This window comes from Bemisia tabaci, chromosome 5, assembly GCF_918797505.1.
Source record: "Bemisia tabaci chromosome 5, PGI_BMITA_v3".
NCBI lineage: Eukaryota > Metazoa > Arthropoda > Insecta > Hemiptera > Aleyrodidae > Bemisia > Bemisia tabaci.
Window position 1 is genome coordinate 51,708,484 of NC_092797.1, and position 22,640 is coordinate 51,731,123.

The 22,640-nt window shown below is 38.8% G+C and overlaps 1 protein-coding gene across 6 annotated transcripts in view; it reads right to left on the bottom strand.

Moving 5' to 3' along the window:
• Positions 1 to 22,640, bottom strand: part of LOC109032298 (ras-specific guanine nucleotide-releasing factor 1) — a 71,073-nt gene that overhangs the window by 15,230 nt on the left and 33,203 nt on the right. For 3 of the 6 annotated variants that reach the window (XM_019044388.2, XM_019044382.2, XM_019044366.2), the window contains exons 8-20: positions 20,394 to 20,590; positions 18,035 to 18,160; positions 15,876 to 15,978; positions 15,150 to 15,276; positions 14,310 to 14,419; positions 12,109 to 12,290; positions 10,839 to 10,988; positions 10,166 to 10,368; positions 6,991 to 7,124; positions 5,294 to 5,383; positions 4,518 to 4,673; positions 2,567 to 2,960; positions 867 to 1,077 (exon numbers count right to left, since the gene is read on the bottom strand). In XM_019044388.2, coding sequence (XP_018899933.1) covers positions 867 to 1,077; positions 2,567 to 2,960; positions 4,518 to 4,673; positions 5,294 to 5,383; positions 6,991 to 7,124; positions 10,166 to 10,368; positions 10,839 to 10,988; positions 12,109 to 12,290; positions 14,310 to 14,419; positions 15,150 to 15,276; positions 15,876 to 15,978; positions 18,035 to 18,160; positions 20,394 to 20,590 — 2,183 coding nt within the window. The remainder of the gene's footprint in view (positions 1 to 866; positions 1,078 to 2,566; positions 2,961 to 4,517; positions 4,674 to 5,293; positions 5,384 to 6,990; positions 7,125 to 10,165; positions 10,369 to 10,838; positions 10,989 to 12,108; positions 12,291 to 14,309; positions 14,420 to 15,149; positions 15,277 to 15,875; positions 15,979 to 18,034; positions 18,161 to 20,393; positions 20,591 to 22,640) is intronic. The other 3 variants (XM_019044401.2, XM_019044374.2, XM_019044393.2) reach the window with 3 other exon arrangements.

Consider the following 22,640-nt stretch of genomic DNA (forward strand, 5'->3'; position numbering starts at 1 on the left):
TCTTTGAGGACAACCAAGGACCTAACTGGACCCGAATAAAACAAACTGGTCACCTCACAATTTTTTCTTTGCCAGGCCTATTCTGGCCCACGCACAATGGATCGAATCAATGGGACAAGTTGGACATGATCTGGATACTCTGAAAGCTTATATTTTCGAAAATATTATACAAAATGGTTTAAAAGTGGTTCAATTGGTTCTTCCGTGAAATTTCCTTTCAAAAACATCCATTGAAATTGAATTTATGACAAAATAAACATGATTATTTGAAATTTTAGCCAAAAAAAACCTACGCCCGACCTCTTCTAGTAGCTCGTTCCACTGTGCAACGGTGCCTCAATGAAACAATCGAAGCATTTCCCGAAAATTGACAATGTCGCGATGCAACCTTTGTACAACTATTCGTGTCTAAGATGTGCCTTTGTACTATAAAAGAAGGATTGAGGACGCTTTGTCATTTTGGACTCTCTCACAATCAGCACAGCCCAATGCTGTGCTGAGCTGCGCCGGCAAAGCGCAGAGTCCGGCAACTCAAAACGCCTTCAATCCGAGCGTATGCAACACGGACATCCATGGAGCGCGAATAGTTGCATCCAGGCGCTGTAATGAAATTCGTTTAGAGTTCGTTATAAGAATCACCCATTTCAACCGATAGGATCGCTCCACACTCCTTATGTCTTCTTTGTCTATCGCTTTGTTTCTGTCTATCAGTTTCGACAATCAGCCTGCTAATTCTTTTTAGCAGAAATACGTCCATTTTAAGATGAGTTCATGCCTGCCAATGGAAAACGTCGGTCATTTTGGAATAAGTTCCTTTTAAAACCAAATTTTCCAGATAGGTGATGGAAATTTGAAAAATATCTCACGGTGAAGGTGGTGCTCATGATTGATCCAGATCGGGAGTTGGAAGAAGTGGAGGCCTGCCAGTTTTCGAAGCAGCGGTTGTCCTCGGCATCACTGCTGGTGTCCTCGACGACGATGCTCTGTTTGGCGCCGGCGCCGGAGAGGTAGTTCGGATGCCCGCTCACCACGCTCTCAGAAGCTCGTCTACGGTAGTCCACTCCTTGCCCGTCACCCCTGTTTAACAAGTAACCATTGCGTCTTCATCAAAGTCCCAAATTGCCCAAAAATACCCAGCTCAATCTATAGTTGAGTTTTTGTTTTTTTATCAGCGATTGATTAATAATAGATTATTGAACTTTTGATTAACTGTTATTAGTCGATTATTTACTTCCACTTGGACAACATTTTGCAATTAGGAACTAAAATTTCTGGCTAGTTTGTAAAAACACACATGTTTACGGGGAAACCAATTGTACATAAGGCTTTATTAAATTGAGCTAGACAATAGACATTGCAGTTCCTTGTTGCAAAAACTAGTCTAATTAATCAAAAATAAAACAGTGACTCAATCTTCAGTCATATTTTTGAAAAATCAATACAAAATCTCAAAAACTTTCAGCTCAAATTTCAAAAGTGCTGATAGTTTTTAGGAAAACAGGATTTCAGGAGAAAATACAATAATTTTGCCAACATTTGCTAAATTATCAACAAAATTGTTCAGCACGTATAACTTTTCATTCTCAGATTCGGCACATATGCTGATTAACTCCTGACAACCTTGGCTTCTAACAGTGTCATCAGTTGGTATTACTGTACCTCCCCTACCCCTCCCCTAGAACCGTAGTTTTTTCAACCAAGATACTTCAATATATTAGCATATTTCAATTATATAAAATTTAAAATTTGCCGCGCTGTACTGCCAAGACAAGCTTTGAGTCCAAGCTAAAACTTTCATTGGCGGTTCGTCTTATCATAAGGTATCATATAGGCCACATTTGAATAACACCCTATCCTGAGTTCGCCCAGAAAGGGGCAAAAAATCCAATTTTCGGCAGGCTTCTCAGAAGGACGAGACCAAATGCTACCAACACCCGCAAATCACCACTGACGTAGAATGGACCACTAGACAAAGTACGAATTTCAACATTGTGATACATGTTTCGAAACCAAAATTTCACGTAAAACACGATGCGCACAACGAAAATTACCGAAACCAACTTCTTACGATGATATTCAATGATTCTTGATGCGTGAATTCAAACCACTCGCTTATGAATACTCATTGCTCTACGTGATTCACATCGCACGCTAAACGATGTCATGACAGTCTCTGCCATAAAAAAATTTGGCAACCTCAATCTTGACGCTCTGGCTTAGCTGTAACAAATTGCTTTTAGTTTGAACAACACATGGTGGGACATGAACAATGTTCGATTGAGAAGCTCGCTGAAACCGTTGTAGTGCGCAAATGACCCACGTAGAGCTTTGAGTTTCTTGTGAGCGGGCAGTTCAAATTCCTCGTAACCAATGTGAATTAAAAACGTTAATATCTTCGTTAGAGGTTGGTTTCAGTAATTTTCGTCGCTTGAATCGTGTTTTGCGTGATAGTCTGGCTAAGAAACATGTATCAGATTGCCTAAATTCGTACCTTGGCTAGTGGTCCATTGCAAAATTTCATAAAATTACGGAGGAACACCGAGTGATGATAGTATTCAATACTCACAGATGGAAGTTAGAGCCGGTTTGTCCAACGGACGTGAGATGTAGGTTGACGGATTGCTTGCGTACACTATTTACACTGGGGTCGACGTTGTGAGTCCCCTTCTTGGTTTTCGTGACCTTGGGCGAGAGGCAGTTCTCGGACTTTTTCGGGAAGCACTCTTTGATGACCGGCTGGGTGGAGACGGGGTCCTGGTGGGTGGAGGAGGACGAGGCGGCGGTGTATAAGCTCGAGGAGGAGATGGAGGTCTGCGGGTCGCCGGGCTTCGAGTCGACCGGGCTCTCCGCGGAGGGCACCAGGGTCACGCTGCTCAAGTTGCTCGTGCTGCCGTTCGAGCCCACCAGCGTCACCGAACTCACGTTGCTTGGCGAGGAGGAGGAGCTCCGAGGGACACCGTCTGGATTTTTCATGAAACAGATACAAACACGGAAAAAAATGAATTCCTGATTCAACAATCCAATTGCTAAAAACAGTGAGTGTAATGTTTCAACGTAGATTTTACAACAAAAAAATGCTACTCTAACCACATTGTAAACTAATTTAACCACGGGGGTGGTTAAAGTAGCACTTTTCTTGTTGTAAAATCTACATTGAAACATTGCACTCACTGTTTTTAGCAATTGAATTGTTGAATCAGCAATTTATTTTTTTCCGTGAAATTAAAATCAAATATGTGAAAAATTCACAGTGCATATGGACGGAGTTTAACAGAAAGGAACCAAGACACACCGGGATCGAACCGAGAAAAAGAGGTTTAAAGTTTGGCTCCTGCATAAGACTCAATGTAAAATATAAACTTTAAGTTCAATTTCTACAAAATTTTCTCCGACAAAAACTTTGAATTTTTGGCAGTAGATAGTAGAGCAGTGGTTGAGTTAAAACCACTCATAACTCAATTTTTTCCAAAATATGGGGTGGTTCCTTTCTGCTGAACTCAGTCCATATTATACTATTTTTTTATCCTTTTTTGTAAACTGAACAATGCGCCTTATGCTGCGTCTGCGGCAAATGTTGTTACCGACGTGTTGTGCGTGCTGATTTCGACGCATTACATACGTGATTCTCTGAAGGCGTTTTATGTGCGAAAGCAATTCGCCTTCAGCTGCGTCTGCGGCAATTGTTGTTACCGACGTGTTGTGCGTGCTGATTTCAACGCATTACATACTTGATTCTCTGAAGGCGTTTTATGTGCGAAAGCAATTCGCCTTCAGCTGCGTCTGCGGCAATTGTTGTTACCGACGTGTTGTGCGTGCTGATTTCGACGCATTACATACTTGATTCTCTGAAGGCGTCAGAGAGAACGGCGCACAGAGAGACAGAAGTGAAATCAGGCATTTTCTCAAATGCCTAAGCAGATAGCTAAATTTTGATTGTCTACAAAATTTTGTGAATTTATGGCGGAGAGCTTACGAGTTTTCAATATGTGTGGAAAAATATCTCATCAAACCTACAAACTCTTTTTGTCTCTTCCTCTTAAATTGCTTCTCATATTTTTAAATGTTGAAATTCTAAAAATGCTGTATTCTCTGACATGCTGAAAATTTCAAGATAAGTGTCCACTCAGGAGCTAAAAATCGTTTAAAATACTATTTTGTGATGCAAATTTGTACTGATAATTTTTTCTCACGGGGTCAATTAATTATTTTGTCTAAAATTAGGAAAATAATCAGAATTTCAATCTTAGCTAGAATATTTGGCTATGTGCCTAGGCATTTGACAAAAAGCCTAATTTTACTATTTGCCTGCGACACATATACTCGTCGTCACGTAAAAGTGCACCCCTAGGTGGCAAGAGAGTCCTGTTAGTTGCGTGCTCTCTCACCACCTAGAGCACTATATCTGCGCATGTGTCGATTTTTGGTAAGAGAGACAAAAGTGTGAATGTGAGACATTCACTACTCTCAAATCGTGTGAACAACGCGTTGACTGTGTTAGAGATATTTGGGAACTTTACCTATAAGAGTTTCATTGCTGGCAGACGTGGTTATGGTGGGTGGTGTGAGGTGGGTCTGCTGGTCGGCTTGTTCCACGCGGATGCTTACTTTTCGACGCGGCGATTGAGTCGGACTCGTGAAGCTCGACTGTTGGCAACTTTCCTTGATTTCGTCGACTGAAAAGAAAAATAAGCAATCATGATGCCATTGGATTTAAATATTGGCCGAATTCGAAATAATTCAAGTGGCGGAATGCAAAAGTACACAGTTTTGCCACTGACAAAAGTAGTGTACCCTGACATGACTACATCACGAGTGAGTGCTATCCTACTCACATATCTGGAACCCTTAAATCATGTTAATGATAAAACAGGCTCTGTAATATTCCAGTAAAATACAAAATTAATTCTCTTCTATTAATTCGCTCTCTTATCAAATGTAAAATTAAAACTGAAGTATTCGTAAAATCAATTATTCTGAAATGTGAAACACTGGAAAAAAACACATTGGATCTAGAGTCCAGACTCTTAAAAACATCGACAAGAAAAAATAACTCTTGATTCATAATCGGATTTTTGCTTAAATCAAGAACCAAGGCTCCTAATTTGAGCGGATTTCCTTTTGATTTAAGCAAAAATCTGATTGAAATCAAGAGTTTTTTTTTCTTGTCGATGTTTTCAAGAGTCTGGACTCTGGATCCGATGTGTTTTTTTTCCAGTGAATAACAGCCTGTTGGAAGTAATAAGGTAATCATTCCATTTTACAATCTCACAAATTTTGAGGAAATCAAACTCACATCGACAGAAACTTTGCTTCCTTGGTATCTTCGAATAACCTTGAGAATCATAACTAGCACTACGGTCTTTGTCACTTTCGGAGCCGTATCCTAAAATAAACAAAACAAATACAACGATTACACATACGCAATGATAAGTAAAAATACAAATGAATATTCTACAAAATATTTATTAGGTGATTGAAATCGGATCGCATCATGAAAAGTGTGTGAGGATTACGTAGGATTTAAAATTTTTCGATCAAATTGTGGTTTCTCCATTACAACATTTCTATAAAACGTTTTGTATTTCAATATGCGAACCCTGCATGCATTGCTTGATACATACAAAATTTTGACGGTGAAACTGCAAGACCACGTATCTCGGTTTGCGACGTTGCAGACTTCCTGTCACACTTTATTTTTTTTAAATGGAAAACTGCTAAACGTCAATTTTTGAAAACTTGCGAGATTTTTCTTCTCTGTGCGAAGAAAATCCTGTGAAAACCACGAGGTATGATATTATTTCGTTTTCCTTTAAAAAATAAAAAAATAAAACGGAGGCAGAGATTTTAAAACACTGCAAACGAGATACGTGGAATGGTAGTTTTACCGTCGATATGTAAAACGTATCAATTAATAAATTAAATTAATCGATATGCACCATGTTCTGGTTCGTTCATCTTCTCTGGGTTGGACTAATAGGACAAAACTCTACCATGTATGATCACAATATCTGGCTTTTCTACAAAATCATCTATTTGCAGAGGGAAACTAACCACATGTATTCAATTTTTGCGCACCTATATTTCTCTCTCGTGACTCACTTTTTGTTCTTTGCTTGTTGTTTTGTCTATCAATTTCAATAAACAGCCCAATGCTCTCGTCATTAACAAGGCAATACCTCAAATGGACCGCGTTAAACAGAAAGGAACCAAGCCACATCAGCTATTGCCAAATTTAATCGGCTAATTTAATTTTTTACATGAAAACAGTTGTGCGAATTTTCGTGATTTTTTTGGTTTTTCAGTGAATTTTCTCCACAGTGCGAAGCCAATTCCTTAACATTTTCAAAGGGATCCGCACAAACGTTTTCTCGTAAAAAATTAAATTGCCCAGCTAAAATTAGCAATAGCTGATGTGGCTTGGTTCCTTTCTGTTAACCCATTGACTTACAATGACGGCTCCCAGCCGTCATCGCAGCGCTGGGCCAGCTCTGCAATGACGGCTCAGAGCCGTCCGCTGATTGTTCGCGTTATTTCGGCAATTCTCCGGTAGATTGCGTTCTCATCAATATTTATATGAGTAGTGTGGCCACCCTATGACTTATTGTGTACGGTAATTTCTTGTTTTGTTGCGGTATTTTCATATTACTGTGCGTTTGCACATGAAATAACCTCAAAATTTTCTGATTTTCGCTGATCTTGCGATTTTTGCGATTTTGACAGCTATAAACCACATAAAAAAATCATTGTGTTCAAAGTTTTCACCATTTTTCTTCAACGTTGTATTGTGAATGCTTATTTTGTCAATTTTCACCCTTTGAGAAATAATTTCTGGATTATTTTGAAGTGTTCAAAGTTGCTGATTTTCGCCAAATTAAATCGTAATTCCTGGCCCGGCAGGGTCAAATTAAATCATAAGTCAATGGGTTAAACGCGGTCCAAATCATCTACATTGTAAAATCGGAAGAATAATTGATAAAAATCGTGAAAAACCTGAGAGACCTGAGACAGAGCTGGCGCCACTGACTCTGCGCGGAGAGATGCAACTACTGCGACGCCGTTCTGACGGGTCGCGCAGTTGTAGACATGACATGTTCTCATCCGCACCTGCGTATCCCTCTAAAGACCTGTCAAAAACACCGGTAAAAAAAAATGAAACTTGCGAAAGTGTCACGCAGATTAAAGCCTCTTTCAACCTCACTCACCAGAAATGGACCGCGTTAAACAGAAAGGAACCAAGCCACATTAGCTATTGCCAAATTTGATTGGGCAATTTAATTTTTTACATGAAAACGGTTGTGCGGATTTTTGTGTAAATTTCAGTGAAAATTTTCCATGGTACGAAGCAAATTCCTCAAAATTTTCAAAGAAATCCGAACAAACGTTCTCTCGTAAAAAAATTAATTGCCCAGTTAAACTTCGCAATAGCTGATGTGGCTTGGTTCCTTTCTGTTAAACTCGGTCCAAATATCCCCTCGAATAGATGCCGCGTGTAGCCAGCAAACGCTGACGATTTGCAAGTAGGCCTGTCCCCGAACCGATCGATCGATCGATCGATTATTTCGATGATCGTTCGAAGACCTGTTTCGATCGAAACTGCTCGATCGAACTGCTCGATCGAACTGCTCGATCGTCTGCTGCTTGCTGTCCCACGGGAATCCTAATGAGATTGCTCGAATCGAAAAAATGTAATTGGTTCAAAATAAAATAAAAAAAAATTAAAAACAAAATTGTATAACATTAGTTTTAAGATTAGCTTTATTCGAACATTAACTCCCCGTAATTAATGCCGCGTAAGGGCCAGTAGTACATTTTTACTTAATTAAAAAAAAAAAAAAAAAAAAAAAAAAAAAAAAAAAAAAAAATTCAAAACGGATTTCAATCGAGCAGATTTCGATTGCCGATCGAAACAGGCTTTCGAAACGATTTTTTCGAAGTGAACGATTACGAATTGATCGCTCGATCGTTTCGTACGAACCAACGAGCGAAATATCGGTTCGGGGACAGCCCTATTTGCAAGCGGCATGCGTGTTAATTCGAGAAATTGTAATAATTCGCATCGGCATGGGAGAGGTTTAATCGTATATTATCTCGGCTCGAAGCGCCTTCAAATTCGGTGATACCTTCCGCATTACCAGGCGGTTAGTTTAGTTGCCTATCCGAACTAAACCCGACTAAAGTCACTGATTTTACTATATGAACTCGCAAGTGTGCTGTTGACACTAGATATTCAGGATGGAAAAAATGTCTGTTTGAATTAAAAGTATTAAAGTCGGCGCTCTTTATCTGGTTCCATTGCCTATGGATTTTTACCTTTTTAGCGGCTCTGGTGCTTGCATTAGAGCTGCTATTCCGGACGGTCCCAGCTGGGGAGTATCAACGGACCATGTTACATTGGAGAGACCGCGCGTTGGTTGATGGGAATCGGCGCCATTTTCTGCTGTTTAGGGGGGACTGATTTTATTTTAATTGATATCTTTTTCCTGTGAGCGAATGCTATGTTGTGTAGTGTATTTTTGGAATCATGGTGATACTGTCAATAATTCAAAACGGGTCTGTGCTTTAATCTCGCACTGGAAAAAATGTACTTTACGTTTAAAATTTGAAAATTCAAATCTATAAGTTTTCGCGCTTTTTTCGAAGAATGCCGTGGTTGGAGCTTCCTAGTCATACTACTCGACATCAGCTGATAGCAAACAAAGGTTACCAAGGAAACCGTAAACGCGTAACAACTAACCGTCGCCAGAGCCGCTTTCCGACGCGAATGCGTTGGAGCTTCCTGCTTGTTTTAATTCAACTCAAATAGATTATAATTTGTCGACGGCTGCTAATTTCCACATAAAATGTGGACAAAATCAGAAATAACTACATATATTTGACTCGAGTCCTTTTGTGCGTTACTCTTATGGATCTCCGTGCTCATGTCACAACGGATATACCTCCTTTTGATTTAAAGGCATCCATCTGTGTATTTCTGAGCCCGTGCAGACAGTAATTAATTATTTTGCCGGCTCTGCCGCAATCATTGCGTTTCAGGAACGAAATGGATGCAGCATATGGTTTAAAGATCTCACTGATGTTCTATTAAATTAAAAAATGCCCTCAGGGTGGCATTCTCCCTGATGCGTCCGATTTCGAAGCATGTTTGCCTCGACTCGATATTAGAGGAAGCTTCCGTCGGCCCCAAAAGCACATTCCATTTTCTAAATGTGATTTCCGAGGAGTTTAAAAGGGAGCGAAATGACTTTTAGACGCTGAATTGATTTGAGAAAGCCTAAAATCCTAAGAACCCCTGATTGCTCGAGAATGTTGATTGAATCGAATTGGGCGGAAATTCAACGCAATGTAATTGACAGACAAACGAAACACATTCAGGAAGGGATCTGACAAGCTTTGAGAGGGTGGAACACCCCCTCCTCCGAACGATAAAATCCTCCAAGTGATTTAAGTCCCAAACGGTCCGGTTTAATCTGAACACAAGCAACACACCAACCCAAACGTGATAATTTTCTTATCACCAGTGGAGTGGCGTGCTTTGTGACATATCGATTGATCTGCAATTTAAACCTATGGAAAAGGATCGATAAACGAGGTGTTCGCGATGGACACCTTAATAATCGATTCTTTACCATAGTTTCAAATGGAGAAATATCGATAATCGATCATTCACACCTCGCCCCTGCTTTTCACCCTTCCGTCGCAGCGGATGGACATCTCCTTCGAAAGCTGCCTAAATGGATGAAGAAATTCAGCTTTTAAGGGACACCAAAGTCTCAAGTCCGAGGAGCCGAAGTTTTCGCCGTGAAATTTCGATGAAACTTTGGTTTATATTTACAAAGTTTTTGTTAGTACTTCACTTACAATAAATTATTTATACGTAGAATGGGATTGAATTGAGGAAAAAACGTGTCATGAACATGCAATAAATTCTACCTATTTTCCGCAGAACAGGTAGATTTGTTGACAAAATATGAGTATACTTCACCTTTCACTGTCTTGGAGAAGAAAATGAAAAAAAAATTAAGTTGTTTTAGTGATTAAGTAGAATGGAGGCAGAGAGACCCAATTTCATTTCAGAAACGATTTAATGCAAAGGTCAACCTTTTCTTTGAAGCTCAAGAGGTAAGAAAAATCAAGATACGTCGAGAAGGTTTGGAAAGATACTCACATGATGGAGCCTGCGACGTTAGTGTCACTGTCTGGCGGATCCGCGGTGTAGAACACCTTCTTCAAAGCCTCTAACACTGCGACGCCATCGGTGAAAACTCGATACGTCAGCAGAAATGTATTTAAAAAATCTATCGACAGGAACCTTAAGTCGGTTAACCTTTCTAGCAACTTTTGCGGAGTTGCGTAAGTAATTTGAGGTACCTAAAAGTTTAAGATTCTGAAATTAGTGCCTCGGATACTTAAAAAACAGAGAGGGGAAAAAATTGAAATGACAAGGATTGAAGTTGTGAGCACCCTGTTCAAGTTAGGTCATATGCATAGTTGGTCGGTTTTTTAATACATTTATACATTAAGGTAGTCAGTTATTTTATTTATAGACATTCAGCATGCTAGGCTATTAAAGTCTTTACAAAGAATTTTGAAGATGGGTAAGTTAATTAGTTAGTTATTATAATTTTGAGACATTCAGCGTACATTTAAAGGTTTAGTGTTCCATATGTATACTTAAGGCCAGTCTTCGTAGCCGAAATGTTTATTTCTGTGTTTATAAAAGTCCTTTGCTTCTGTAACCATGTACAAAATCCGCCTGAATACATATTGGAAAACATAAGGCTTCTAAAAAAATAATTTAGCTCATGAAAAATGAAAAACGAGCATGATTTATAACTTACCCTACATGAATTTAACGTGCGGCTAAATCTGATGTCTTTATCGTTCTTGAATAGTTTTGGATCGTTTTTCATGGACTGAGGCATCGTCACGGAAGATGTGTCGGATAGTGAATTGTAAAGCAAATCATTGAAATGAACATTATCGATACACTGAAAAAAGAGCACGGAAAAGCCATATAGATAAATATGCCGATGTATATGAAAGTATTCGTGCAGACGTAAAATTTAAAGATTCTGTCTTTTCTCATTATGCCAAAGAAAGGAATGATAATTGCCCCCTGATGGGTTGTGGGAGGACCGACTTTTTTGGCGGTTAGGCGTCGCAGAGCGCCAGAGAGTGCTGTGAGAGCGACAGTACTCATAAGTACTGATCATTTATACATCCTTGAAAGGCTTGAACAGAGCTATTTTATAAAAATCAACATAATGTTATAGTGGATAAGTGGAGTAAAAAGAAACTTATTTGTTCGAGTGCTGAACACAGAAATCTCAGTTTCCAAGTGAGCCCTGTTCTACATGTACATCAATGCTTTCTAGGGCTCACGAGGGTATCGAGATATGTACTTGCGACGAAGGAGCGACGATTTAAGTACTAAAATTCCATAGCTGTGGTATTGAAGCACTGCTTAAGCAATAGTAAATCAAGGCATTGCATGAAACACTTCTAATAGTTAAATACGTATTGCTGTTTAGATTCAGTATTTAAAGTATAATAGTATGACTGCTTGCAAAGACAACTATAATCTTGTCTGAGTGCTTTCATATTTTGGAGCCTTTTTCTTCGGTAAACTGGAAAAAAAAAACACATTGGATCTGGAGTCCAGACTCTTAAAAACATCGACAGGAATAAATACCCATGATTCAATCAGATTTAAGCTTAAATCAAGAACCAATCTTCTTAATTTGAGCGGATTTCCTTTTGATCTAAGCTTAAATCTGATTGAATCAAGAGTCCTCTTTCTTGTCAATGTTTTCAAGAGTCTGGACTCTAGATCCAATGTGTGTTTTTTTTTCCAGTGTAGAGGAAAAGCGAAACAAATAGGATAAACACATAGATAAGATAAAGTACCAGACTGACTTTTGACATCTCTAGAGCTTTATCAGAAGAGACAGTAAAAACACGAGAAGGATTTAATTCGAACTTTGCAGAACACTGACTCTGGTTGAAAATACAGTAGTAGTTAAAATACCAACGGCACCCGCACCCCACCCCCACTTCATCGCTACCCCTTAAGAATAGAGTAAACCCCCTTAAAAGAGAGTAACGTACTTGACTAATATCACTGATCCATGCTTGCTTTTCTTGCATCGATGGAGCAACTAAATGAAGAGTAAATGAATTGTTTCCAGTCTTTGAGTCTAAAATTAGTTTGAAGTCATGATTGTGCAACGGTGATTTTGATATGTCCTCGCTCCCACCTGCCGCGTGGCTAGGACTTGAGTGCGTAGCCCCTGAAATCAACATAGAATTCATTCATGTCCATTAATTTATGACACAATAAATAAATAACAGGTGGTAGAATAGTGCTGGGTCCACACCACTCTGCTGGAAAATCGAAGCAAGAAACTCCAGAAATTGTTTTTCCCTGCAAATGACTGGCAAATATTAATTGAAGAGAAAAACAATACAAATATGAACCGAAAATATAGAATGGTATAAAAGCAGGGCCGGGTATACCTACTCGCCGCCCATGGGCCGCCTGTATTTTGCCACCTCCTTCTCATTCGTTTTGAGCCATCAATAAAAGCCATCAAGTGAACATGCCGGAGGGGGAGGGGTGCATAAGACTCGTTTACTCGTTTTGGATACATTTTTTGCGAAAGCCCCATTAACACCACTAGCAAAATATCACGGAACTTTGCGCGAAAGTTAAGTTCCGTAAACCTATCTCTGTGTGGAAGGCCTTTCATTTATAAGAAATGAACGAAAAAATTGTGAAAGAACAAACATAAATGTGGTTTAATAATTTTAACTTCCGTCACCGCGCCACGCTAACTGCACTGTGTTTGATGCAATGCGTGAAGTATCCATGCAGTCTTGTAGGCGCTATGCATTTCGCGCTGACCGCACTGTGTTTGGCGCAATACGTGAAGTATTCATGCAGTCTTGTAGGCGCTATGCGTTTCACGCCGACCGCTGCTGATCGCACTGTGTTTGACGCAATGCATGAAGTATTCGTGCAGCCTTGTAGGCGCTAATATGTGTTACATGCCGACTGCCGAGCCGAGGGCTTCTTCTTTTCATCTCAAGTCCGCGTCATCATTCCTCTCTGCGCCGCGCCGCTCCAGGCCAAATTGCGTGTTTTGTTTCCCTTAATCGACTAATTGGACCACATTTTGCAATAAGGATACCACTATTTCTGGCTCATTGTAAAAATAACATACATGCCATTGATTTCCATTGCAGTAAGGTGCTTTTATGGAGGAGCCAGAAATAGTGGTTCCTTGTTGCAAAATGTAATCTTCTTAAAGGTACAGTCTCTTGTATCACCGAAAGACGAAAAAATTAGCAATTAGAATACTCTCAGGAAAAAGAGATTTTGTCACCTCTCGTAGGTAATTTTATTTTTTTTAATCCGATTTTTTTATACCCACATTTAAAAAAAATGCAAAAATTTCGGCCTCCTCAATTTGCCGCCATGGGCCGCGGCCCATGTGGCCACCCTCTTAATCCGGCCCTGTATAAAAGTGCTGGGTGCACACTATTCCTAGAAGGAAAAGTCAGGAAACACCGAAAATTGAAATTGGAGCTCAAATGGCCCACAGCTTGCAGTTATTAGGAACAACAATTTCTGGCTCATTTAAACAACAACGTATGTGAAAGTAGTTACCCTTTGCGATTAATTGTTTTTATCTAAGAGCCAGAAATTGTATCTCCTTGTTGCAAAATGCAGTCCAAATATAAACTCTGATGAGTTTCAGTGCAAGACTGAAAGAGAGCGTTCAGTTCAGCGGGCTGATTCTTGAAATAGGTAGACAAAGCTACAGACAGAGAGGTCGAATGGAAACGGAAGGACCCTATTGGTGGAAGGTGGTGGTTGCAATGGACAAAAGTGGCAAAAAATAAACTAACGGCAACCCATGAGAGACCCCGTGCGTGGTTACAGACCATTATTTTCCCTCTTATAGACCATAACAACCACCCGCTTCAAAAAATAGAATCGCTCTAGTTTCCTCTCGTCTTATTTGTCTAAAGCTTTGTCTATACATTTCAAAAATTAGTCCGCAACTCTGGCAATTGAACTGCAGATGCGAATACTTCACGTTTTCGATATAGTTGCAGTTCATCATGTTCCCACTAAGTCTATTACGAATACCCACTTCAAACAAATGGAATGGTTCCATTTTCCCTTCGACTTGGTTGTCTTATGGCTTCGCGTATCAATTTCAATAATCAACCCGCAGCTCAGGTAGTTAAAACTAGAGATAAGGATACTTCACGTAATTGGTTTAATAAGGGCGGATATTTACCATTGTCTTCTTTATTAAGCTCGTGTTCAGACGGATCCTCTATCAAGATGGCGTCTGTGAGGGGAATCCTCCCAACATCCGGTAGTAAGTGCAGACGGCCATTCGATGCTCTGTACAATCAAAAATTAAACAAAGTAAGTATTCCATTCTGGATAAGGATCAAATGCAGTAATTAGAGACTGCGGTATGAGCATCTATGGAAACATTTTTCGGGATATTAAGTCATTGTAATCACCTGGATTCGAGTAATTTCAAAATATCAAATGTACCAAATGAAATCGCTTGATCATTAATCAAATAACTCAAACGTACAATTTTTTTTGCGTTGAGTGAGGTTTCATATAATTTTTAACCCTCACAGTCCAAAGAGTAACCTTCTTAGTCTCAAAATTGCCTACATGTGACTTAAGGTGAACGTAATTCTGCCAAACGGAACTAAGCGCCAATTTCAGTTCCTTTTGAGGACTTTAGAATCCTGCATGGCGCGTTCTGTCAAAAGGAACTAAGCGCAATGGAAAAGCATTGTGAGCACAGGACGTAGTGATGAGTTCCGCGTTCCGCACCATCCGCCAATCCGACCCCCTTTCCCTTCCCTTCTTCCCTCTTTGGCGCTTAGTTCCGTTCAGCAGAAACATGTCCACATGTTTATTGACTGAACTCTTCGAAAGTATGCGAGTAATGAGGATTCTACATATTTAACAAAAATACTCTAGATAGCCGTATCAATGAGAAGCAGGTAGTGAGATGACTGATATCGTAAAGAGCTAAAAATGTAGAAATAACACAAATAAAAATGTAATACGAGTAAATTGAAATTCAATCTACTTGATCGAGTCTTACCTTCTAGTGAGAATCATGTGATTTGAAAATAGAAAACACTGGCATATTGCTTCTTTTTCTGACTTAAAATGAGCAATCCGACTCAAATAACTTTTCTCCTTGTCTGTTGGTATTTGGATTAAGCTACCTGGAAATTTAAACAAACAGACTTTAAAAATTAACTCGTTTAATTATAAATTATATACTTAAAAATCTTCTGATGGAAATGTATTTCTTACACATTAAAAAAGCGGGCATGTACTTTAAATGCAATTCTTTGCTCAATATTGTTTAAACATAAGTTTGAACATTATTAAAACGAAGTTTAAAGATACATACTCGGACAATTTTATGCTTTTCGATACGAAAATCAATTTACCGTGGTTGTAGTAACCGTAGGAACTAAGAGTTGAACAGGCTACATATTTATTAAATTTGCGATGAAGGGGAAAGTGGCTGGCTTGTAAGTTCTCTCTTTCAACTTACGTATTAATTTAGCTCGTTATTAACTGATGATACCCACAGAAAATATTTGAAAAAAATCTTAAGCTCTAACGCATATTTTTAACTGTTTTCTTAAAATTATTTTTAACCTCATGATGGAACTTGCCTTGCCATGCAAATCACGAATATTTTTATTTACAAAAACAAACGACGTTAATATTTTACAAAATTTTTCTTCACATCAGCGTTTAATTAAAAAGAAATTAATTAGCGTGAAGAGGTTGATAATGATTCATGTCAAACCTTGTCGGACAAAAACTTGATTGACATCTAGCAAAATATCACAGCCTTCGACAATCATCCTTTCTACAGCTAAGTTTTTCCTCAGATTCTCTGTTTCGCTTACCTGCGGAGGAAAATTAAATTGGTCAGAAAAGAAAAAAAGATTATAAGCACTAAACACATATTCATATTTAATTTTCTACATTTATTGTAATCTTAAATCAAAATTAGCCCATCTTTATTTTACTCTATAATAAAGAAACATAAGAGTGAAGCGTAAAACATAACGTCTGAGACGCGAAGCGATATTAAGGGTGGGCTGTGAGGTGGTCAGGAAACGTATCCCCTAGTATCTTTTTAAATGTGTCATATCGATAAAATTACCGCACTGTATCAGGATCTGAGGCTATTCTAGTTTTAAGTTCTGAAGGTAAGGCCGTTGTAGAGGCAATATCCTCTTCAATGAGTCCTTCTCTTGCATTAAGTAGATACAGTCCGTGTCTTTGATTCTTAAATTGCATTGCGGGTTAGTTTTGATTTTTAATCCCAATTTAGCTACATAATTAAAATATACTCACAGAATAGACTCACGAATGTAATTAGTGTAACTTAAATAAACAACTAACGAATAAGAATCAAGCGGTAACATACTCGGACTTCAGTGATCTTCCGTTCAGTTTGCGGTTGCTTTGCGAGGCATAATTTGCCTTCAATTTTGCGCTTATGCAACAAACCGACTTTCATGTTAAAATATTTAGCTACCCGACCAGGGGAGCACAAACGTTTGTAATCAAACGTGATTTCATGAAACTGTGCATCATTCAGCCCATGAAATATCTCATTTCTCGTTTGCAATTTTTTTTTACCGATTATGGACTGGAAAATTCTGAGCGGAAAAATTTCATGACTTAAAAACTATGTGCATTTCAATTTTTTTTAAAAAAAAAAAGATTAGAGTGCTATCATTTTGATTCGTTTCATGATTTTTTATTCAGAAATCAAGAATAAGCATCAGTTCCGGTTTAGAGAAATGACAATTTTTTTTTTTTTTTAAAGAGTTTATTTATTGTGACCTTCCTAGGAGGAAATATATACAATTATCTTAATGTATGTATATACGGGTATATAAAAGTAATAACCGGATTACTTATTTCGATAATGATTATAAAAATGAAAATGACAATAAAAAAAACCTCCTCATATTAATTTTCTCCTTTTATCCAGTCTGTTCTTATCCTCGGGAGGCGCACGTATAGAAAGAAAATGAGAAGCAGTGTTTTGGAGAGATCGGTGCTATCTAAAGATGCAAAAATGGTGGAGGTATAGGACGGGGGAAGCACTGAACATTTCAATTTATTTCCGGTGACGCCAATGCTAGCTCGTGAGCAAGTTGCTAACTTATTCTCCTGAATTGCCTCTCAACTTGAAACCTCCCTCGAACTCCCGAGAAACGCTAAGAAATTCAATGTAACTGACTGCTGGAAGAAGTTTTATTGTCGCTAAAGTCGTGGTAGGAGATTTGATTTCGCTGACTTTATTTTTTCCATTATTTGCGACTCGTTCGTGAAATAGGACGTATTGCTTCCCAACACTGATCTGCACTATTGCTGCTATCGAATATAACGGAGCAGAATTTGCGTGGTTTGATGTCGATAGAGCACCTCCTCGAGGAAAGTGTATTCTGTTGCACTAATTAAAAATGCCTCATGGACCCCGAGACAACGCAAAGTTTTTTCTATAATTTTTTGGGAAACAATTGCTGAGTGTCATTGAGAGAAAGTAGTTCAGCAGGACACTTTCTTCATCCACTCATGGCTCGGAATAACCTACGGTTTCAGCCGCCTTAACCAAAAATGATCGATCAAACAAGTCCTCTTAGTTGATCTGCAGACCGAAAAAAAAGTAACTCAAAGTAACGACAAACATAGTGATGTTTAACTGTACAGGGGTGTTGAAGAAAATGAACTCTCAGACTCTTAAGAATGTGGAAACGTTTGATGTGTCTGGAAAATTCTTCGGGGAAGTTTCACAGGTAAGAAAATTTGTCAGTGGTACATTTCTAAAATAAAATATGGTACATTTTGCGCTATCAGCGCATCAAAATACGTGTCCGTACTTGTGCAGGTGATGCACTTATGTGTACTCATTTTTGTGAATTCGAAGGAGCTGCTTCTACTTACTTCATCATGCATCTGCCTGGACAAATCTTCCAGTTGCTGTTGCGCGTTCTGTAAACTCTTTCTTTCCACGTGATCGTGCGGTGTATGAGCAAGAAGTTCGTGCAAAGTTATAATGTAACGAGGAACCTGTAAAACATTACATTTGTAAGTGACAATGATAGTACTGCATGTTCATGTATCACTTTTTTTTTTAGTAAAATAAAATTATTTGGAATAAATTTTGTTGTTTTTTTTTTCAGATAAAGTAACTTCCGAAATGGACCACCAGACAAGGTACGAATTTAAGCAATCTGATACATGTTTCTTAACCAGAATTTCACGTAGAATACGATTCACACAACGAAAATTACTGAAACCAACTCCTAACGAAGATGTTAACGTTTTTATTTCACATTGGTTACGAGGAATTTCAACTGCCCGCTCACAAGAAACTCAAAGCTCTACGTGAGTCAAATCGCCCACTACAACGGTTTCAGCAAGCTTCTCAATCGAGCAATGTTCATTGCCCACCACGTGTTGTTCAAACTATTAACAATTTGCTATAGCTGAGCCATAGCGTCAAGATTAAGGTTGCCAGATTTTTATATCGCAGAGACTGTCATGATAACGTTTAGCGCGCGATGTGAATCACGTAGAGCATTGAGTTTTCATGAGCGGATGGTTTGAATTCACGCATCAGGAATCATTAAATATCTTTGCAAGGAGTTGATTTCGGTAATTTTTGTTGTGCGCGTCGTATTTTGCGTGAAATTTTAGTTTAGCAACATGTATCAGAATGCTTAAATTCGTACCTTGTCTAGTGGTCCGTTGCGAGTTTTACGGTCTCTTTGACGGCTGCACAGACGATTAATTCCGGCGAAGGCAACTCACGCGATTGAGATCGCGGCCGTGACGAGAGGAAAATTTACGTAACTTTGAAATCGTTTTTCGCGGGATTCTATCGTTCCAAAAATTGGAAAAATTAGAGAACTGAGTGCACTCTTCCCTTTCCAAAAATTTAAAAGTAAAAAATGACTGAAATAGCTCATTGTGCCTCACTCATTTGAAAACATTGACACAAAATGTCAGGGAGATATTGTGTCGTTTTTTTCACGAAAGAACAAAACTGCGTTTCAGTGTTGCCAATTTTTTCCGCGCAAAGTACACTTTTACCGGGGTAATTTTGAGAATGTCGGACTGAAAAATTTCGCCAATTTTTCTTTTGATTTCAAGCAAAATTCAGACAAATTATCAACGAAAATGATGCAAGTTTACTCTCGTAAAAATCGAATTGTTTACGTCAAATTCGCATAACTTAAGAATGGAGTTACGCTCCTTCGTGCCTGAAACGACGTTCGTTGTTGTTCCGTTATTATTTTTAGCTCGATTCATGTCGGTCGAATAGATATCCTCTCGTTACACTCACTCTTAGTTTCATACACTTTTTTTAACCGAATGATTCGCCTTCGGCTGCATCTGCAGCAATTGTTGTTACGAAAATGATGTGCGTGCTGATTTCAACTCATTACATACTTGACTTTCTGAAGGCGTTCTATGTACGCAAGTGGTGCACCCTGTTGGAGAACAACAGAAGTAAGATTGAAAGAATCGCTCAAACCCTATTTCTTTGGTTCTCCGACAGACTGCGCTACTTGCGAACATGAAACGCCTTCAGAGAGTCAAGTATGTAATTGGCTGACCTCAGCACGCACAACATATTCGTAACAACAATTGCTGAAGACGCAGCTGAAGGCGAATAGCTTTCGCATTTAAAACGCCTTCAGAGAGTCAAATATGTATTGAACTATAATAAGCACGCACAACATACTTGTAACAACAATTGCTGCAGACGAAGCAGAAGGCGAATTGTTCGGTTAAAAAAAAAAAGTGTATGAAAGGAAGAGTGAGTGTAACGAGAGGATATCTATTCGACCAACATGAATCGAGCTAAAAATAATAACGGAACAACAAACGAAAACAACCGTAAAATACACGATAAAAAACATTTTAGCGCTTCAATTAAAATGTACTTCCCAATAAAGAGGTGTATTTTATGGTCTATTTATGGGGATTCTCGAAAATTTTTCAACATAAATCAAAACATAAACTAAGTTTAAATGCAAAATAAAATATTATATTTAAAATAAAATATTTGATTTTGAAAATGATGCAAGTTTACTCTCGTAAAAAATTGAATTGTTTACGTCAAATTCGCATAACTTAAGAATAGAGTTACGCTCCTTCGTGCCTGAAACGACGTTTTGTGTCTGTTTTCTTCTAAAAGAGAATAAATAAATCAATAAATAAAACCTGATTGAAAACTTTCAAGCATTCTACATAAATAAGATTTTTCAACTTTTGACTGATGATGAAAATTAACCTGATGCATCGGGTAGGTGAGGAAGAATTCCAAGGATCGGCCTTGGCAAGCTGGCTTGTTCTCCAGCCGATCCAAGAGGGCAGCAAACTGCGGTGATTGTTTACACTCGGTCAACACTTGCAACGAGAAGTGATGATTTCGAACGTATTCTTGATATATATTCAGCATCGGCAGCAACATATCAAATAAATCACCTGCTCGAATTCATAACAAAAGCAACACATTAGTCGGCAAACAGTCATGCACGGAAATAAAAGTGCGGTGAACTGACTCGGGTAGACTTCAAGGTGAACGTAATCTAAGGCCCGAGTAGGTACATTTAAAATACTCTCTCACATCTACCAGAGCGATGACAGGCAAACTCTACCAGAACTTACGTTACCAAAATACCATTACCTTCTTGCCCATCCATCAAGGCCCAAGATCCAAACTTAGAAATCTTTTTTCTACGACAATAACAAAGATTTTCCCAAAAATATGTTTTTAAAACACGCTGGGGATCTTATGATTTATTCTAGTGTAATTACTAGCACGTGTAATTATTTCAAGTGCCAGTCTAAAAATACTTCGATTTCATCCCAACATTCACCAATTTTCGGGAGAGTTAAATTTCTCCTAGAGAAACTCGTTTCGAGGAAGAAATTATTGTCTCACTTGTTTAGACTCTGCGCTAATTATTTCATGAGAATCAGTTCTCAAATCCACGCCTTTTTTAAGGTGCAGCAGGCTGATTATTGACATTTATTTACAAGATTATTGACGAAAAAGACAAAGAGAAAATGAAGCTATCCTACTCGGGAACGGGTGGTTGCAAAGGTAAAAGACGGTAAGTAATGGACCAATGAACGGCAACCTCATGGATATATCTTATAGTTAGCTCATAACTTTCTCCCTCAGTCTATAAAAAGCATCTGTTTCGCCCAATTAGATCACTCCGTTTTCCCATTGTCTTCTTTGTCTATCAATTTTAATAATCAGTCCGCAGACTGGAGTAATCGAACTTGTTATAAGAAAAAAAGATAAAACGTCGGGATTTTTGTTTTTTAAGTTCTGGAAGCTAAAAATTTCACTTTGAAGAAAGGCTGGTTATAGGACTTATGGTCCAATTTTTTTTGTCCACAAATTTTTTCGTCCAATTTATTTTGTCCACGACTTTTTGTCCTTGAAATCTGGTCCAAGTTAAATTCGTCCTGGTAAATAGTTAGTCCTACGAATTTGTTCGTCCAGTGGTATTAGGTCACATTTCTGTGGTCCAGTAAGGTAAAAAAGTAATGTCCAAAACTCATGTCCAATGAGGCCGTTTCAGCTACTTCCTTCAGCTTTCAGCTACTTTCAGTCATCGTCTGAGTTTTCTTCGTCCGAGTCCGGTGGATCTGCGCGTGGCGTGTGAATCAATTGGCAATAAGATCAATTTATTTCGTAGCTATGGAGACCCTTAAATTTAATCCCAACATCGAAAGAAAAAACCCAGATTTGGTGGAAACTTTCATTTTTCTCTATGAGGAAATAGACGACGCTTTAACCGAATTTGCGACGTACGTTGACCACACGTACGTGCGTGGCAAACCAGCTCGGGGAAGAAGACGTGCGGTACCTCCCCTGTTCCCTCCCGAAACATGGAACGTCTACAACTTAGTTATGGCAGATCGTATTAGAACAAACAACGCAGTTGAGGGCTTTCACTCAAAATTCAACCAAATCGTCGGCACGCATCATGCTAACATTTGGAAGCTCATTGACGCTTTTAAAAAGGTTCAACAGGACACAGAGCGTACGTTAACACAGGCTCGGGGGGGTCATCGCCGCTTTAAACCACCGGTGAGCAAGAAGTACACTACCAATCAGGCAATGATTGCCAACATCGTCCGAAATTACCAACATTACAAGGACACGAACTCACTTAAGAAGTACCTCCGAGCATGTGCGTACCACCTCAAGTTGCACACGCCACGCGCAGATCCACCGGACTCGGACGAAGAAGACTCAGACGATGACTGAAAGTAGCTGAAAGCTGAAAGGAAATAGCTGAAACGGCCTCATTGGACGTGAGTTTTGGACACAACTTTTTTACCTCACTGGACCACAGAAATGTGACCTAATACCACTGGACGAACAAATGCGTAGGACTAACTATTTACCAGGACGAATTTAACTTGGACCAGATTTCAAGGACAAAAAGTCGTGGACAAAATAAATTGGACGAAAAAATTTATGGACAAAAAAAATTGGACCAAAAGTCCTGTAACC